This window comes from Chanodichthys erythropterus, chromosome 3 (genome assembly GCF_024489055.1).
Source record: "Chanodichthys erythropterus isolate Z2021 chromosome 3, ASM2448905v1, whole genome shotgun sequence".
Classification (NCBI taxonomy): domain Eukaryota; kingdom Metazoa; phylum Chordata; class Actinopteri; order Cypriniformes; family Xenocyprididae; genus Chanodichthys; species Chanodichthys erythropterus.
The window spans coordinates 50,163,041-50,184,819 of NC_090223.1; the positions used below are offsets into that span (position 1 = coordinate 50,163,041).

General features: G+C 36.3%; 1 protein-coding gene across 1 annotated transcript; it reads left to right on the plus strand.

Moving 5' to 3' along the window:
* The first annotated feature begins 2,467 nt into the window (after window positions 1-2,467).
* nptx2a (neuronal pentraxin 2a) lies at window positions 2,468-21,494 on the plus strand. The gene is made up of 5 exons (XM_067376960.1): window positions 2,468-2,902; window positions 4,178-4,394; window positions 10,967-11,211; window positions 17,898-18,077; window positions 21,267-21,494. The coding sequence occupies exons 1-5, from the start codon at window positions 2,468-2,470 to the stop codon at window positions 21,492-21,494; spliced, it is 1,305 nt and encodes a 434-aa protein (XP_067233061.1).
* The last annotated feature ends 285 nt before the right edge of the window (window positions 21,495-21,779 follow it).

Below are 21,779 nucleotides of genomic sequence, written 5' to 3' on the forward strand. Positions count from 1 at the left end.
AAAGCGTAACGGCTAACTTAATCACGTGCTCAGCTCTCAGCCTATCGTGTAATGGCAGTGACGTCATTCCCTAGTCTGCCTTCTCTTAAAAAAATACATTTTTATCAAGCTAAAATCTGCATATAGTTCCCAACGAAAGTATTGTTTAGTGTAAAACATTCTGAAGATTGGCAAACATGCTGTTGCATGCATTAAATGATTAGCTATTTGCCCACAAAAGCTGTTTAATCAGCATAGTGAAGTTTCTCATCCATTGACATCCATTCCAAAATCAGCCTCTGGTCTCCTTCCCTGCGTACCACGGGCGGCAGAGCGTTAGCTTTAAGCGTTATGCTTTTTTGGCTAAAAGTTGCAGGCTTGCCTTCCAGTGGCTTTGATACATCTATGCTGCCTTCAAAAATTGATCAGGAAACAGGAAGACGTGAAGCTAACATTGGATTCGGACTTGCCTTCCTTCCTTGAAATGTGTCCACCGAAGGCAGCATTTAACATTTTTCGGACAGTGTCACCAGCCCACTGAGCAAATAACGTCCAGAAGATGTCTTTTTGAGGTCTTGTCTCAGGTTGAAAAGACGTCCACTGAGGGGCCAGAATGAAAGTTTTTATGACGTCTTTTTTTGACGTCTTCTGGACATCCGATATAGACGAACACGCAGAATCACCAAAGGAGAAAAATCACAATTTTTAAGCCACCATCGTGGAGATGAGTGTTTGCTTTAGTTGGGCTCTTGACCCCTTGCCTTATTAATATTAGAGTTTGTTTGGGCAGTTAACTGAGTCATAACAGCCAGACAAGCAAAGAGAAATGATCAGGTGTTGGTTATGGTCTCACATAATCATTATTTGACCTGAATCACTGAACTCATTTAGAGCCCAATCTCTGAGTTAGATTTACATTATTGATTACAGCATCACTGTGATTCTACAGCAGAAGATCAGCTTTATCAATAAAATATGAAAGATTTCACATGATAAAATTGTTTTTCTCTTAGGCACACACAGACATCAAGAATCAGCCTGTGAATCTCAATGACGGTGACAAGCAACATCAACAGATCAACTCTGAACATTAGAAAACAAGCTACTAAAAAGTCACATAAACAGAACAAAATAAAATATGAGAATAAAGGAAATTACTAAGACAATTAAGCTCATAATTTATTCATGCAGCAATGCATGATGGGAGCCATGGATGAATTTTGATTGGTGGCTCCCAGAATGCACCACAACATGCTTTTTGATGGTCACCACTGTTGAGATTCACAGGCTGATTCTTGATTTGCGTGCCTAAAATGAATGCTGTTTTTTCTTTTTTTTGTTCATCACACCTTTTCTAAAATCATTTGAATCATATTGTAATAGCTGATCTTGTGCTGTAGAATCACAGGGCTGCTGTAATCAATAATGTAAATCTAACTCAAAAAGACGTCTTCTGGACATAATTTGCTCAGTGGGAGTGATCTACAATACCTCTCCCATAGCAAAGCTCAACTAAGTTCTTCTTCTTCTTCTTCTTAATACAAGATGAACATGCCCGTGTTAGAGGGCATATAGCCAACATATTGACTTTAACAAAGGAGTAACAAAGGTTGAGAAGTGAGACCTTCCAGGTGTAACTTATTTTTTCATATCTAAGTGTATTTAACTGTTGTCAATGTGGTTTTAGTGGATGTATGAAGCACCTCTGGGCCCCAAGCATGAGCTAAAGAACATTATCTCAATATAACATGAGGGTTAAATTGGCTGAGAAGCAGTTATTGGCTGAATTTGCGGTTTATTAAAGAGCTCTGCATCTACTCTACTCTGCATCTACGCACGGTTTATCCAACACGACATTCACGGAAGGCCAGAATGGAGCCACGGCAATATAATTTACAAGCGTGACTCGCATCTAGCGCGAGTAAGTGACGTAGATGAGGCTCAGTCAATGCGCGCGCTCCTCCAGCGGAGCCACACTGCGCGCGCCTGAGTCTCTATATTAATGCGTTAAAGCACCGCTGTCCGTTCAGCACCACTGAGTGTGTGAAGAGAGTTAAAGCTCTGACAGTCGGAATTTAACGGCAGAAAGCTCTGGAAATCGCTCTCCATTTGGACAGCTACTTGTTTTTGAGTGATATTTAGTTAAAGTGACAGTTTTACGCGTCTGTAAGAAGGACTCCAACAGTTTGTTTTACATATTCACTGACTGTGTGAAGAGAGCAGAAGTGCGCGTACTCGGTTTTTACTGGGAAAAGCTTTGGGTTTTAATGCCAGTTACAACAAATATCTGTTGTTTCGGTCTTACACTTGTTTTTGAGTGATTTCTGTCGTGGAGCTCTAACGGTTTTTATTATTATTTAAATAACACACATTTTCGAAGATCTGTTTCTATTGTGGAATTCCGTTCTTTCGACACTAAGCGTCATTTTTAGTCCAACTAACTGAACTGATACACGTTGTATGCGTTTTGAAGAGAGAAACGGTCGTAATGAGAGTTCTCTTCGTGGCACTGCTGTTTGTATACGCGTCAGGGAGCGGGAAAGTGGCTGGCGCGAGTGGCGCGAAAGGAAACCGCTTCGTGTGCACGGCTGTACCCGCGGGCACCGACCTCAGTTGCCCGGTGGAAGCGACCAACCGGGTCCAAAGCACTAGCCCGCAGGAGGAAGAGTTACGGAATACTATCATCCAGCTTCGAGAGACCATCCTGCAGCAGAAGGAAACTATCGTCAGTCAGCAGGGCACTATCAAAGAGCTCAACTCCAAACTCGCGCGCTGCGAGGCTGAAGCCAAGACGCGAGGCAGCGCGCGCAGGAAGGATTATAGTAAAAACACGATGGGCGATCTGCCGCGTGACCCCACCGAAACTGTGGAGCAGCTAGGAAAGACCATGCAGAGCCTGAAAGACCGACTGGAGAACCTGGAGGTAAGAGTTTACGCTTATGAGTAATAATGGACACTTAAGAGCTATTTGTGATGATTGTAAGGAAAATAAAGCGCTAATGATCTGTGAAATATGGTCTTGCTCATTAGTGATGCTTGATTTACGCCTGTCAAAACAAGGTCAAATGAGCCATGTTATGTGGAGGGAGGGACTTTTTCCTATTTGAATTCACGTTTCTTTCTGTCTTTTTTTTTTCTTTTTTTTAATTTAAATTAAAAATGGATATTGAGCAAGATGTGACCAGATAAACGTTCTGCAATTATTTTCAGAATACCGACATTGCAAAGAACTTTGCTCTTGTAATTGAACTTAAAATCAGTGGGTTTTTCAGAGACTCATGCGGTATAATGCGGATAGTTGCAGAATACAATAATAGAAAATGATACACAGAAGTGCTTAAATTGACAAAGCTATTGGAATATTTTGGTGAATTACTCAAATGACACACCATTTCTGTAAACTGCCAAGTTGATATGAATTATTTATTAGCCTGACCAATATACGGATGGCTATTCACAATCAATAAGAAAAACTATGATTCGGGGTTATGGGCTCATAAAAAAATACTATTTTCCAACCTGGTAACTCTACATGAAACACAATAATTTTACATGAATCACTCAACTCCTATTGGTTAAATAAAACGGACCTATTTTATATTTGATTGCTTTAATCTTTAACTACTTTAACTAATTAATAATTTCATACAATACACTTATTGTACTTTTATTAAAAAAATACCTGCATGTAATTACAGCTGTAATTAATTTCTGTAATAACATCTATAATTACACTGTTGACCCATAGCTCACCCTTAAATCTACCCATACCACCAAACCTGTCACTAGTCTTACCCGTACCCCAACACAATAACAGCAAAAGGCTTATAATACAACATGAACACAATAAGCACATTGTATCAAACAATTATTATTATTATTTTATTTTATTTTATTTGACTTGAGGACATAGTAAAGTCACCTAATGAAGTATGACCTTTTATTTATTTATTTATTTATTTATCATGTGAATAGATAGTAGTTAAAGACATCTATTATTAAATTGGACCAATACAACAATCAATAATCTACCTATTTAAGCTGAATGAGCCAATGTATACTCCTTTAAAGCATTCACCATTAATTCAGCATTTCACAAATCCCCTGCAATTTCATTTTTGAATGATATTTGGCAACCACAGAATGAGCCACTTGCAAGTTTAAGCAGATGAATATTTTGGTTTCTTTTGTCGTGCAGCAGCAGCTGCGTACCAACACATCAGGTGGAGCATTTCCCAGCGAGCTGAGAGACCTGCTGAAGCGGCGTCTGAGTGACCTGGAGAGCCAGCTGCTGACCAGAGTGGCCGAACTCGAGGAGGAAAAGAGCCAGCTGTACAACGAGACAACCGCTCACCGCCAGCGCACCGAGAACACCCTCAACTCACTGCTGGAGAGGATCACCGAGCTGGAGAAAAGTACGCCATTCTCACTGATGAATTATTCAGTCAGTCATGTCAAATGAGACAGAATTCATCTTTTTTTTCTTACTGATGTGGTGCCATACCAGTTCAAACATTTTTTTTTTCACCTGCTGGTCCTCAGTATGTGATAGGAAGACTAGTCGAAAACCTTTCACACTCAATGCAAGTTCCATGCACCGCTTTGAACTCCACATGAAAAAACATGCAGAAAGCACCACCGAAGGGCAACAAGCTTATAAAAAAGAAAGCATGATTTATACACTGATTCACAGTGAAAATATGCGTTTGAGCTTAGAAGAGAAAAAAAAGTCCTGACAATTGTTTTGATATATTACAGAACAAAAGCTGTCCTTGATCATTGCATGACAGCAAACAAAAAGTACTGAAAATAAAAAAAGCAAACAATAAATGAGTAAAAAAAAAAAAAAAAAATACTGTTTAAAAAAAAAATAGTAATACTGGTCAGCAAGATTTTGTTGTTTTTGAAAGACATCTCTTATCTCTTACATCTTTTAACTCTGACTTTATAACTCGCAATTCTGACTTTTTATCACACAATTCTGACTTTATAACTCGCAATTCTGACTTTATAACACACAATTCTGACTTTATAACTTGCAATTCTGACTTTTAAACTCGCAATTCTGACTTTATAACTCGCAACTCGCAATTCTGACTTTATATCATGCAATTCTGACTTTATATCACACAATTCTGACTTTATAACTCGCAACTCGCAATTCTGACTTTATATCATGCAATTCTGACTTTATATCACACAATTCTGACTTTATAACTCGCAATTCTGACTTTATATCACAAAATTCTGAATTTATAGCTCGCAATTCTGACTTTATAACACACAATTCTGACTTTATAACTTGCAATTCTGACTTTTAAACTCGCAATTCTGACTTTATAACTCGCAACTCGCAATTCTGACTTTATATCATGCAATTCTGACTTTATATCACACAATTCTGACTTTATATCACACAATTCTGACTTTATATCACACAATTCTGACTTTATAACTCGCAATTCTGACTTTATATCACACAATTCTGACTTTATATCATGCAATTCTGACTTTATAACTCGCAATACTGACTTTATATCACACAATTCTGATTTTATATCATGCAATTCTGACTTTTTAACTCGCAATTCTGACTTTATAACTCGCAATTCTGACTTTATAACTCGCAATTCTGACTTTTAAACTCGCAATTCTGACTTTATAACTCATAACTGATTTTATAACTCGCAACTCGCAATTCTGACTTTGTAATTCGCAATTCTGACTTTATATCATGCAATTCTGACTTTATATCACACAATTCTGACTTTATATCACACAATTCTGACTTTATATCATGCAATTCTGACTTTATATCACACAATTCTGACTTTATAACTCGCAATTCTGACTTTATAACAAACAATTCTGACTTTATAACTCGCAATTCTGACTTTATAACACACAATTCTGACTTTATATCATGCAATTCTGACTTTTAAACTCGCAATTCTGACTTTATAACTCGCAACTCGCAATTCTGACTTTGTAATTCGCAATTCTGACTTTATATCATGCAATCCTGACTTTATATCACACAATTCTGACTTTATATCATGCAATTCTGACTTTATATCATGCAATTCTGACTTTATAACTCGCAATTCTGACTTTATATCATGCAATTCTGACTTTTTAACTCGCAATTCTGACTTTATAACACACAATTCTGACTTTATATCATGCAATTCTGACTTTTTAACTCGCAATTCTGACTTTATAACTCGCAATTCTGACTTTATAACACACAATTCTGACTTTATAACTCGCAATTCTGACTTTATAACACACAATTCTGACTTTATATCATGCAATTCTGACTTTTAAACTCAAAATTCTGACTTTATAACTCATAACTGACTTTATAACTCGCAATTCTGACTTTGTAATTCGCAATTCTGACTTTATATCATGCAATTCTGACTTTATAACTCGCAATTCTGACTTTATATCACACAATTCTGACTTTATATCATGCAATTCTGACTTTTTAACTCGCAATTCTGACTTTATAACTCGCAATTCTGACTTTATAACTCGCAACTCTGGCTTTATATCACACAATTCTGACTTTATAATTTGCAACTCTGGCTTTATAACTCGCAACTCGCTATTCTGACTTTAATTCGCACAATTCTGACTTTATAACTTGCAATTCTGACTTTTTATCACACAATTCTGACTTTATATCACACAATTCTGACTTTATATCATGCAATTCTGACTTTATAACTCATAACTGACTTTATAACTCGCAACTCGCAATTCTGACTTTATATAATGCAATTCTGACTTTATATCACACAATTCTGACTTTATATCATGCAATTCTGACTTTTTAACTCGCAATTCTGACTTTATAACTCATAACTGACTTTATAACTCGCAATTCTGACTTTGTAATTCGCAATTCTGACTTTATATCATGCAATTCTGACTTTATATCACACAATTCTGACTTTATATCATGCAATTCTAACTTTTTAACTCGCAATTCTGACTTTATAACTCATAACTGACTTTATAACTCGCAATTCTGACTTTGTAATTCGCAATTCTGACTTTATATCATGCAATTCTGACTTTATATCATGCAATTCTGACTTTATATCACACAATTCTGACTTTATATCATGCAATTCTGACTTTTAAACTCGCAATTCTGACTTTATATCATGCAATTCTGACTTTATATCACACAATTCTGACTTTATATCATGCAATTCTGACTTTTTAACTCGCAATTCTGACTTTATAACTCGCAATTCTGACTTTATAACTCGCAATTCTGACTTTATAACTCGCAATTCTGACTTTATAACTCGCAATTCTGACTTTATAACACGCAATTCTGACTTTATAACTCGCAATTCTGACTTTATAACACACAATTCTGACTTTATATCACACAATTCTGACTTTATAACTCGCAATTCTGACTTTATAACTCGCAATTCTGACTTTATAACACGCAATTCTGACTTTATAACTCGCAATTCTGACTTTATAACACACAATTCTGACTTTATATCATGCAATTCTGACTTTTAAACTCACAATTCTGACTTTATAACTCATAACTGACTTTATAACTCGCAATTCTGACTTTGTAATTCGCAATTCTGACTTTATATCATGCAATTCTGACTTTATATCATGCAATGCTGACTTTATATCACACAATTCTGACTTTATATCATGCAATTCTGACTTTTAAACTCGCAATTCTGACTTTATAACTCATAACTGACTTTATAACTCGCAACTCGCAATTCTGACTTTGTAATTCGCAATTCTGACTTTATATCATGCAATTCTGACTTTATATCACACAATTCTGACTTTATATCATGCAATTCTGACTTTATAACTCGCAATTCTGACTTTATAACTCGCAATTCTGACTTTATATCACAGAATTCTGACTTTATATCATGCAATGCTGACTTTATAACTGGCAATTCTGACTTTATAACTCATAACTGACTTTATAACTCGCAACTCGCAATTCTGACTTTGTAATTCGCAATTCTGACTTTATAACTCATAACTGACTTTATAACTCGCAACTCGCAATTCTGACTTTATAACTCGCAATTCTGACTTTATATCACACAATTCTGACTTTACATCATGCAATGCTGACTTTATAACTCGCAATTCTGACTTTATAACTGGCAATTCTGACTTTATATCACACAATTCTGACTTTATAATTTGCAACTCTGGCTTTATAACTCGCAACTCGCTATTCTGACTTTAATTCGCACAATTCTGACTTTATAACTTGCAATTCTGACTTTTTATCACACAATTCTGACTTTATATCATGCAATTCTGACTTTATATCACACAATTCTGACTTTATATCACACAATTCTGACTTTATATCACACAATTCTGACTTTATATCATGCAATTCTGACTTTTTAACTCGCAATTCTGACTTTATAACTCATAACTGACTTTATAACTCGCAACTCGCAATTCTGACTTTGTAATTCGCAATTCTGACTTTATATCATGCAATTCTGGCTTTATATCATGCAATTCTGACTTTATATCACACAATTCTGACTTTATATCATGCAATTCTGACTTTTTAACTCGCAATTCTGACTTTATAACTCGCAATTCTGACTTTATAACACACAATTCTGACTTTATATCATGCAATTCTGACTTTATAACTCGCAATTCTGACTTTATAACTCGCAATTCTGACTTTATAACTCGCAATTCTGACTTTATAACTAGCAATTCTGACTTTATAACTCGCAATTCTGACTTTATAACTAGCAATTCTGACTTTATAACTCGCAATTCTGACTTTTAAACTCACAATTCTGACTTTATAACTCATAACTGACTTTATAACTCGCAACTCGCAATTCTGACTTTGTAATTCGCAATTCTGACTTTATATCATGCAATTCTGACTTTCATTCGCACAATTCTGACTTTATAACTTGCAATTCTGACTTTTTATCACACAATTCTGACTTTATATCACGCAATTTTGACTTAATAACTAGCAACTCGCAATTTTGACTTCATAACTCGCAGCTTGCAATTCTGACTATATCACACAATTCTGACTTTATATCATGCAGTTCTGACTTTATAACACGCAATTTTGACTTTATAACTCGCAACTCGCCATTTTGACTTCATAAATCGCAATTCTGACTTTATATCATGCAATTCTGACTTTATAACTCACAATTCTGACTTTATATCACACAATTCTGACTTTATATCATGCAATTCTGACTTTTTAACTCGCAATTCTGACTTTATAACTCGCAATTCTGACTTTATAACTCGCAACTCTGGCTTTATAACTCGCAACTCGCTATTCTGACTTTAATTCGCACAATTCTGACTTTATAACTTGCAATTCTGACTTTTTATCACACAATTCTGACTTTATATCACGCAATTTTGACTTAATAACTAGCAACTCGCAATTTTGACTTCATAACTCGCAGCTTGCAATTCTGACTATATCACACAATTCTGTCTTTATAATTTGCAACTCTGGCTTTATAACTCACAACTCGCTATTCTGACTTTAATTCGCACAATTCTGACTTTATAACTTGCAATTCTGACTTTTTATCACACAATTCTGACTTTATATCACGCAATTTTGACTTAATAACTAGCAACTCGCAATTTTGACTTCATAACTCGCAGCTTGCAATTCTGACTATATCACACAATTCTGACTTTATATCATGCAGTTCTGACTTTATAACACGCAATTTTGACTTTATAACTCGCAACTCGCCATTTTGACTTCATAAATCGCAATTCTGACTTTATATCATGCAATTCTGACTTTATAACTTGCAATTGCACAAATATTTATAATGTCAGTAATATATTGTAAAATAAGTTGCAATTACCTTTTTTATTTTTTATTTAGTGGCAGAAACAAGCTTCCATACTTAAGCTTACCAAAGCAGCAATTATTTGATCAAAATGCAGTAAAACAGTAATATTATTACAATTTAAAATAACTATTTTCTATTGTAATATATATTAAAATGTATTTTTTTAATCAATCTAATATGATGATTTGATGTTCAAGAAACATTTCTGATTATTATCAATGTTGAAAGCACTTGTGCTGCTTAATATTTTTGTAGAAATCATGATAAATTTTTCCATGATTATTTGATGAATAGAAAGTTCAAAAGAACAGCATTTATTTGATATAGAAATCTTTTGTAACATTATAAACACCTTTTAAAAATATAAAAATCTTACTGAACCCAAACTTTTTAACTGTATCGTAAATAAATGTGTAAAATTCAACTCAGGTGCAGTCATTGCAAAGACAGAACTAGCAAACATCATGCAGAGTGCTTGGAAATCATTGGCTGCACTTCGAAAGGTCAACGTTGAAACTTTGAACACTTGACCAGCGCTTAACACGGCGCTAGGGGAAACCTTTAACTAATGCTTCACTGCATTTGGGCTATTTTTATTTTGAAAATGTTGTAGGATGAAACAAAACAAACACTGTGGCAGATTTTGTAGGCAGTTTTAGTTGGTGGGAGAATGTCTGCATGTAAATTAACTTGCTATTTACAATCATTTGTTTGCCTTTATCACTCCTTTTGGCCTTTTTGGATGTAGGATTTATGCAGGCCCCATCTGTTAGCATTGGATGGACAAATTGTCCTGCTGCATTCAGAATTCAGAGCAGCACTAGCACATTTGCAAAGTGAACGATTAACGAACGATTAACACCAATGCATCATCAGCAACTACATCATTATTTGACCTTACACAGCCCCAGCCTGTCATTCCATATTAGGACAATTACATGAGCCTATGTGGATCGCTCATTTCATTAATTGAACCTAAAAGCATTACCCAAATTCAATTTGCTGAAATCAAACTAACACCATTTCTGGTCAGCACTTTGCATCTTCCTTTCCTTCAATGCAAACCTCTCCCTCAATTCTCTTCAAAGGTAACAATGCATTCAAATCTCCAGAGGACTTCAAGGTGTCTCTGCCGCTGCGCACCAACTATCTGTACGGCCGCATAAAGAAGAGTCTGCCAGAGATGTACGCCTTCACTGTGTGCATGTGGCTCAAGTCCAGTGCCAGTCCTGGAATCGGAACCCCCTTCTCTTACGGTGTCCCGGGACAAGCCAATGAGATTGTGCTGATAGAGTGGGGAAACAGCCCCATGGAGCTCCTCGTCAATGATAAGGTGAGCCTTTATGAGCTACAGATGAAAAGCTATCCGTGGTTTTTATTGATTGTGTTTGACTGAAACAACATCAGCTTTCCCTGGTATTCCCCAACACTCTCAGAAAAACAAAATGTGTAAAACTTGTACCTTTAGGGCAGGGCTCCAGACTAACGTTTTTTTACTAGGAGCACTGTAGCCCCTTACTGAAAATTTTAGGAACACAAGCAGAAAATTAAAATTGATCTGCAGCACAGTTATTCGCATTTCCCCCCTTTCTGACTGCATTACTGACAAATGCCTCAGTAATAAATAGACTTTTAAAAAAATTAAGTTTGCAAGGCTCCAGATTAACATTTGAGGGCAGTGTTTTCATTCATAATGTCTAAATAATAATTCAAAAGCAAATAATTGAAAATATATTAGGGAGTGGAAATGGCATGCAGCCACCTACTGGTTGCAATGGTAATTTAATGTCTTTTTTTATTTTTTAAGTGTGAGTTTTCCTACATGTTAAAACTGTTAGTTTTATAAATAGGGGTTATGAAGGATGAACAAATAATGTTTTGGTCATCACATTAAAAATAACATTCAAATATGATAATATTAGAGTTTTGTTTGGTAAGTGCTGGTAAAATATATGTAAAGTACATGAAAGCATTTTACTATTCCTGCCAAAATTCCATGGTTACAGTTAGTGTTACTACATTAAATCCATGCTGAATGTTGCTAATTTGTGGACTTAAAGCCCTCTATAGCTTGTTCATTCATGGCACAATGTTTCTCCTGGTTTCCACGTCAGCGCTGTTTGATTTGATATCTACAGTTATTAACAGAGAACTCTGCACCGAGTTTGAATGCTTCTCATTAGATCTTGCAGCAATGTTATTAATTCTGTGGCAAATTCAAATGCTTTTTTTACTACTTTTTTGGCTGTTTTTTTTTTTCATCTCCCAGCACTGTGTAGTAACAGTGTCACGTGATCAAGATCGGCTCGTGAATCATGAATAGTGTGTGCCTCGTGGCTCGCACTGCACGGACATTGGTCCAAACTGGTAAATGGTCCGTAAAGCACAAATGAGTAGTTGTTCCACTTTCATTACATTTGCCATTTGACGTTGGGCAGAGTTATGGTGGTCGCGCCAGCGCAAGTGCTAATAAATTTTGATCGCACTGGCAGGAAAAATGGTCGCAAAATGCGAGCATTTAGTCACAGTCTGGAGCTCTGCTTTAGGGGTATAACAGCTTGTCACTGGGGCAGTACCCTTAAAGGGACATCTTTGTACCTTATTTACCCATAAAATTTAATAGTAGTACCTTAAGGGTACACATCAAATTCACCTTTTAGAGAACGATAGGGTGTAAAGTTTTATCATTTTAAGGTTACTGCCCCAGTGTCAAGCTATTGTACCATTATTATTTTTTTTCTGACAGTGGAGTCAATATATACCAAGGTAATATACCAATCTCATTACATAAATTATTATTTTGGTGACATCACATTAAAATCTGGAATTATATTGTGTTTTTTTGTCTTGTCTAAATATGATTAATGGTAGTTAATTCAAAATGGTCTTTAAAGGTTCCTCAAATAAAATGTTTTCACAGCCTGATTTCTGTTTTAATGCATTCACATGAAGGGGCTTGAAGATCAAATACTAATTAAACAGCCCTGTGCAGTAAGATATTAAATTCCATCTAAAAATATTTTAAACATTTTTCAAATGGACCATTTAAAAACAACTAATGTTGTAATGTTGTTTTTAAAACACAGTACAGTATAAGTACAGTAAAGTTTTTAACCTGTATGTAGTTAGAGACCACATATTTTGATAATTTGATCAATTGTGAATTGCGCACTGCAAGGATTAATTTTATCTACAGTTGATAAGAAGAGACTCGTCACACTGTCTTTACTCCCGCTGGTAGTCACTGCACAGAATTGCCCAGCATTTGATTAAAGTTAAAATGCTCTCAACTTTGTTGAGTTTCTGGACACGTGAACACAGCTTAAGATGTGAAAAATATGGGATCATAGTTGGAGGATTATAACAAAGCTCTGCTTGTCTTCATAAATCCAAAGAGGGTAAATGGATGAGTCATGGCTGCAGTTAGATGTAGTGGTCGACTGATACAGTATAGGCTATTTAAGTCCACTTTTTTTATGCCCTTCCCTCACTAACGTCCCTCCTTCTGCATGAGTTGCATGAGTGTCCACTACTGGCAGAACCCTTGCAGTGGGTTTAAATGGACCTGCCGAAACCCTTGATTACTTGTGGATAAATTAAGTGCAAGCACTGCAAGTTGCTGCTGTGACATCACAATCATGTTGCATTGTGGTCTATAGATCTGCCTGAAGTGTACCAAAGTCCCTTTAAGAGAAGTCATTTCACTCGGCGGCCATCTTTGAAACGCCTCTCGGGCATCCTGAGCATCAAGCAATCTCTTTGAATGGGGAAACATCAAATTCTCCAAAACTGTTCGCCAACCTTACGATTAAATTTCATATTTGAAATCACCAATGAAATCTAACAACAACCGGCTCATAAATTTAGTTTCTAAACGCTCGAATCATGACAAAAAAACTGTATTTTTCAGGCTGGATCAAGCTAATGCGCATACACAGACCTAAATGCGCATCTCTTCGGAGGCGCGCGTCTGGCTGTTTCTATAGAAACCGGTGATTCTATCGGCCGCTGAAGTGACGCGAAGATTTTACCAGTCGGCGATTGGCTCTTATTTAGAAGGCGGGACTTATTCTGCCATATTGCGCGTTACACTTTCTCCCATTCAAAACAATACGAGTGACACATCTTGTGTTATTCTATAGTCTTTGAGTGTACATATGAGTAGACTTGCTCCCTCTTTCAAAATTGAGGGGTCTGTCCAAATAAACTTCCCTCATCCCCTTAACGAAGTTGAACACACTTCAAGATGGCAGTGGTGATTCACCTGAGGGGAAGTGCTTAGGGAAGTTTGCGAGTGTATGTCTAAAAGTGGAGTTAAACGCAGCAATATATATATATTTATTTACTGGCAGATGCCAAAATCTTTGAGAGAAGGGTAGCCATATGCCAATATAAAAACCAATATACCAGGTGCGGTTTCTTCATTAGGGCAATAGGGCGACGCACCACCAAAGTGAGAAAAGGACGCATTTTTGAATCACATTCAACCACAGAGTTACGCTAGCTGTCACTGCTAGGCTGTTTGTTCTGCCTCTGGATCATGCTCTGGATATAGTCCAATCAGCGTCGAGTCACGCTCTGTGGAGTACCGCCTCTTTTTGGGCATTTCATTCTGGCGGAGATTTGCCCTGACTGCTCCCATAGACTTCCATTCAAATAACTTTTTTTTCGAACTGCAGGCACTGCAATGCTATCTCTATGGGTTCCGGGAGGGCTCGCACTAACGTGCTTTCGTCATCATACGTAACCTTAACTTGTGCAGCGATTGGTGGAAACAAACATACCTCTATTAATAATTTTTTTTAAGCTGAAGTGACATTTAATAATTTCCTCAGTGCATAATTTACATTTCACAGACAAATTCTCCATCTGTAAAAGTTAGAAAGTCGAGAAAATATTTCCATTTTGCAGTCAGGCGTGGACAAGCCTTCAGCAAGCACACACTTCCGTGAACGAGCGCCGCTGCGTGCCGAACAGACGGAGTTCAATCTGAGTAAAAATACATTTTGCTCAAAATATTTGTTGAAAATTTGTTTTTGTTGGCGAACATAATTATGTCATATGTATCGAACCTACAACTAAGTGTATTTGTACGATAGCAATAACTGTGTAAAGTGACTATTCTAGGGTAATCAAAATAATAATAGGCTAGTTATTAGTCTGTTCTATTGTTTTTATTTATTTTCATTTTTAGTTTAGTATTTAATTTCTGCTTCAAAAAACATTTTTTTTTTTAGATTGTAAAGGTACAATTTTAGAATGTAGCCAAGGCCTAATGTGATTTGACCCCTTTTTTGCACATAATTTATAGCATATACTACACAGTTTTATTCATGTTTGGTCTTATAGCCTTCAATATGAACATTGTTTCTAGGACAATATTGGGCAGGATCTTAAATATTTCTTTTTTTTTAATTAAATACAGAATTTTTTTTTTAGATCTCAGCCCTATGGCATGCTTTAAATACAGAATTTTCCATGTTTTAGATAGATACATTATTATATCACTTGTTAAATGGATATTTAACAATTAGCCTATTCATTCCTGCATTTCTAAATTGTTTTGTCTTTTGTTTTTTTGCGCCCCCCCAAATATTTTTTGCACCAGCCGCCACTGCAATATACAGTATATGATATCACACTATAAAATGTTTAAGACACTTAACGGCCAAACAGACGTATTTGCCAATGGGCCTTTTCAATATATTTGTCGACCACTAGCTAGATGGATAGACAGTTGATCCATTCATCATGAAAAATATGTGAAATACCCTATAAAGATATGCAAAAAAAAAAAAAAAAAAAGAGAGAGAGAGAGAGAGCATTTAAATACGGCTTAAAGCTAATTAGATCACCTAAAAAGTTCACCATGTTAATATTGGCAGGTATTTTTAAAATGCATGAGGACTTTGAAATGAGATTTTTGCAATTAGATTGTTTTGTAGAAATTGCAACAAACTCATTTCATAGAGAGACACACAAAATGATTTCATCACAAAATGTTTCCAAATGCACTTTTAATAAAATTCAATGTTAGAAGCTTAGTTTTCAGAGGCTGTTGTTGCACAAGACCCCTAATGATTTCAAAGTTTAGCATTAAAGCACACATAAATGAATTAAATATGTCCTTCGTGGTTCTAAATCAAGAATATGAAACTGAGCTTCTTTTCTTTGGGGAAAATTAGCTTCCAGTATCTCATCCGTAAATGAGGTTAGCATGTCTCAGTAACCATGGATGCGGTATCTCTGGATCCTTGTGGAGGAGATCGTGAGGTATTGCTGTTGCTGGTTTTTGTTGAGTGTAACCTGAGGGTCTTGAGAGAGCGAGAGAATGAATGAGCTCTGCTGCCCTGTTAATTCCCCCGCTACCTCACTCAGGAAGTGTCAGTTTGGCATCTCGCTTATTGAGAGAGGCATCTTGCCCCACAGCCCTGCACAACATGCATTATACATGTACAGTGTGTGTGTGTGTACGCATGTGTGTGTGTGTGTGCGTCAAGCAGGAAAGAACAAGAAAGTGACGAGGATCGAGAGAGATGCTGCCATGCCGAATCTGATTACCTGTCGAGTGTGTCTTCAGTGCTTTTTCTCACTCCAGTGAATACATCACACCTCAGTGCTTCGTTACTTCTGTCTGAATGTTGTTTTCATACTTTTTGCATACTTCTCCACTTAAGTGCATTAAAGCCTTGGTCTCAAGGAGCAGTAGATGTCAAACTCAATGTGTGTCTAGCTTGCAGTTTAAATATATAAATTATTTTAAAGTTTGTAGAGTGTCAGATACAACTTTATAGCAGGGAGTTTATGTTATGATGATTCATCGAGACACTCTATTTCCTTCCTTAGGTCATGTGTCCACCAAAGTGTTTTTAGCCAGTTGAAAACGGTAGGCGCTCTGTTGAAAACACCTAGCTGTGGGCGCTTGAGAGTATTTTTATCATTTGAGGCACTTTGCTTGTTATGATACGGAATATCCGTGGAAGTGTAACTAGTATCTCATATCACTGACTGTTTGTTTCTGTACTGTTTCTATATAAAAATTTCAATACAATGTAAAGTATTTACTCTAGCTCTTGTTTTATTTTTTTACATTATTATGCTTCTTCTTGTCATCTGTTGATGTTGTACAGCAGAATGTGGTGATTGGTTGGTGTTATATTTGTCCCACCCCTCTGCACTCTGATTGGTCGGCTGGGTATAAAGTGACAGTGATGAGCACTGCGTTTTACACAAAATTGAACATTCTTCAACTCTCGGCAACCGGAAAAAAATGCAGAGCACTCATTCCTCGTTACGCTCCTGCCATTTTAAAAACGCAGCTCTCCCAATGAAAACAATTTGAAAAACACGCTAGCCTTGGAGAAAATGCTTTGGTGGACATATAGCCTCACTCTTAAAAGCTTGGTAATAATGTGCGAGTAATAGTGATGGCCGTTCATGAATGATTTGATGCTCTGTCTGTGTTCGCCAAAAGAGTTTTAAAACATGCACTATAGTGGTTGCTATATGCACCTCATTATAAGCTTTCTTTACACAAGTTGTGTTGTGTGTAACTTAACCCATATGCAGCAGTGAAAGATTCATTTTACTGACTTGATCTTTGAATTTCATTGTGGAAAAATGAAATACTATTCAATTTGAGCACACTTAAGGTGCATTCATATCAAATTGTCTATTGTCAAGTCAAGTTAAGTAACATTTATTTATTTACCACTCTATACAATACAGAATGTTTCAAAGCAACTTTAATAACGGGTTGCGAAATCTGTGTAGGGAAATTTTTTGCCCTACAGTTACAGTTCTAAGCAATCAGACTCATAGACTTGCATTTAAGGAAGGACTGAAGCCATGTCTAAGGACCGGTATATTATAGAGACTTGAGGTTTGGAGTCTTTTGACATTGGACAACCATCCACAACAAACTTAGCAGCCACAAATGACACCCTACTGCATAAGAACGTTGGAAAACGTTGGAATAATTATTGCATAGTAATAACCCCCAATGGCTTTCTGTCACAGGTCGCTCAGCTTCCCCTCTCCGTGAGTGACGGGCGCTGGCATCACATCTGCATCACCTGGACAACCAGAGATGGCTTCTGGGAGGCTTATCAGGATGGAGAGAGACTAGGGACTGGAGAGAACTTGGCCCCCTGGCACCCAATTAAACCTGGAGGAGTCATTATCCTGGGCCAAGAACAGGTGAGAGAGAGGACATAAAAGAGCTGATCCCTCATGAGGAACACATGCAACGATAATAATAAGCCTTCACACGCGATGACGAGAAGACGTCACCTCTCAGCAGCACTGAGAGCTCAGGGACTTCTTGAGTGAAGTATTACATGTGACACAGTTAGCAGGCACACGAAATCTACATGTGATGCATAATCTGCTGGTCACCTACACTGAGCTACTCTGATAATTGAGAGTATTCACAGTGCTTAACTGAGCTTGGAAAGGCACAATCTGTGACCTAAATAGCTAAAAGTGATAGAATAATAGAGCTCTTAGCTGGGTCAAGTCACATTTATTTATATAGTGCTTTATACAATGCAGATTTTCAAAGCAACTTCACAGTAATAAACAGGAAAATAACAGTGTTAAAGGGTTAGTTCAAACAAAAATGAAAATTATGTCATTATTTACTCACCCTCATGTGATTCCAAACCTGTAAGTATTTGTGTTCTGTATCATCTTCAGAACACAAATGAAGACATCTGCTCTTGCGTCAACACAACCTGTGCATGTTCACATTTCTTCATAAAAGTGAAATTAAACCACTGGAGTCACATGGGTGACTTTAATGATGGACAGAAATCTCTTAGATTTCATTAAAAATATCTTTAATTTGTGTTCCAAAAATGAACGAAAGTCATACGGGTGTGGAACAACATGAGTGTGAGTAATTAATGACAGTATTTTAATTTTGGGGTGAAATAACTTTTAATTGTTATAAAATTCATCAATAATGAAACAAATTCAATTCAGAGAATATGAATTGTTTAGCTCAATTTGTTTAATGTTGTTTCAGTTCACTTGTCAGTGTTGCAAAGTTCATCAATGATGAAACAAGTTCAAGTTCAGCTATAAGTAGCTCTACAGAAGAGAAAAGTGTAAGAAAAGTGTAATTATTCTACTCAATTCAGTTCAATTTTCATTCAGTTCAGTTCAATAACAATGACCGTGTTGCAAAGTTAGAAGCTTAATTCAGCTCAAGTTCTCATTTGATAGTGTCAGTGCAGTCTTGCTGAATATTAATTGTCTTTTAAACCTTGCTTGAGTACATATTCCTAAAAAAAAAAAAAAAAAAAAAAACATTCTTAAAAATAAAGGTTCCAAATGGGGGTGCCCAAATATAGAAGAACCAAAAAAAAAAAAAGCTTTCAGTGAACAGTTATTAAAACAACCATTAATTTCTTAGTTTGAAGAACATTTTAAAATCTAAAGAACCATTTAATTTACTTTACTAGTTAAGCTACATATTCTAAAAAAAAAAAAAAAAAAAAAAAGTTAGTTTGTGTATTTTTTCTCTCCACCAATGAAAATAGTACCACTGCAGCCAAAGCATCAACAATCTGGAATAAACTATATATTTTAGCAAATCTACAGTATTTTACCCTCTGAATTTAATGTGTTTTTAATCACTTATACCAAGAACCATTCCAGCTTTTTCAGTTCCTGCTCACCGCTCGAGTGATTTTGGCGTTTTATTTAAATGTCTGTTCCAATAAACCAAAGGTGTTTTTATTCAGACAGCTAGCTACAAAGTATGTTGACATTTTAACTAACTTCAAGTCTCAGCAAAATGTCCCATGAAGAGGATTTCAGTGTAGTCACCAATAAGGTCCCATCAGTTAGCATTAGATGGTTAGCTGCTAATCCTAAGTAGACAGTAGACAGCGAGGCAGCTTCTGGGTCCCAGTTGCTGATAACTTTTCAAAACACTGAATTTCGCAAAGCTACATGTTTTCAAAATTAACCAATTTTCAGGTTGCCTGAACAATTATATGAAATTCCAGGATTCCTATTGAAATGACTGAATTCCGCACGTGCAAATTGGCCAAACAACTCTAAAGTGTAAATTACACTTTACTTGAAGACATTGATTCTAATGTTTATGGTTAGGGTTTTGAACAAAACCCTCTCCTGAGTATTACATTTGGTGTGTAACACCCTAATGAGGAAAGATGTGATATTATATAGTTCTAAGCAATCAGAATCAGACTAGCATTTAGCAAGGCATTTTATGATCATGTCTGTTGGGACACAAAGGAAGAAACCGACGTTGATCTGTAGTGAATAATTACTGTAAAATAATACTCCAGAATATGCACTTTTTAGGATCAGTTTCCACAGTAATAACCCAGTGATTAGTTGATTAATTGATCTTAACAGGAAGTGTATTCAGAATAATCTTGGTGCATTTTGGTCGATCTGATCACAAGTAGATGAGGCAGACACATTCCTGTTACACCTTGTATTTTAATCCATCTCTTTTGTCCACTTTCAACCACTCCTGTCATGATTTCTTTGAGGGGAGAGTCTATGGGCGGGAAAACCAAAACCAAACTTGTGTCTTTAGCTGACAAAGTTTAAATCCCATCTGGCTAGTGCGCTTCCCATAAAGTTTACGCATTCCGTCAGTAGATGAAGAGTAGGGTGTCTTTTGTGGCTGTTCAAATGTATTCAACCATATCCATTCCAGCAATCCATTCGAATGCATTTTCAACTACCTCTGGAAGTGGTTGAAAGTGGACAAGCTCAATACATTTTAGACCCCCTTTAAACCTGTATTTAGCATCGTCCACATCTTAATACCAGGTGGAAACAGCCTATGATTAACTTAAAAGCACAACCCACATGGCAGGACAGGCATTGTGTAAGGCTTTAGCTGTAGTGCTGTAAAGGAGATGTGAAAGAAATTAAGGAACAAATGAAAGACACAATTTTCTGAGAGGGTTTTACTGATTTTACAAGTTGTCTTACACATAAAGGACAGTACTACCAATCAAAAGTTGTGGGGTCTTAAGGGTTTTTTGAAAAAAAAAAAAAAAAAAAATGTTTTTTTTTTTTTTTTTAAGATCTTGAAATTTTTATTCAGCAAGGCTCATCAAATCGATCAAAAGTGACAGTAAAAGCTGACGGGTTTCAAAGATGGCAGCTGAGTGAAATCACTTGCCTTTGACTTTTGCTTGTAAGAGCTTGAAAGAGATGCCTTATAAAAAAAAACCTAAATTTCTGAATCCGTAGTATGTGTGTATAAAAATAATCTAGGTAAAAATATATTCTAAAAATATATAAAAAATATATAAAAATATAAACAAAATTCTGGGTAAACAATTTGACCACTAATCACAACTTGTGTTTGACTAGTGTGCTGTTATTCCGCAGGACATCGTAGGTGGGAGATTTGACGCCACTCAAGCTTTCGTTGGAGAGTTAAGCCACTTCAACATGTGGGACAGAGTCCTGCGTCCTATAGACATCTCTGCTATGGCCAACTGCTCCGCCTACATGCCTGGCAACGTGGTGCCGTGGGTCGATGGCAACGTGGAGGTATTTGGCGGTGCCACAAAAGCAGCATTGGAGATTTGTGAAGACCGGCTCTTTGATTCCTAAGGACACGTCAGTCAGTTTGGAAGCGTTCTCGTTATAGAGGTAACACGCGTCTCAATATTGCTCTGGCAACTTACAGAGAGACAAAGACAGAAACACATGTTTACATATTTTCACATAATGGATTATTTCGTCCTTTATTCTGCTCTATGTTTGTTGAGACTTTGCGATCTGACTGACCAATAACTAAAATGACTGTGATTAATAAAAATAAATAAATATAAATCAGTCTGCACATTCAAGGTCAGAATAGAGTATTTGTGACTCTAGCTGAAGCAAAACTTTATT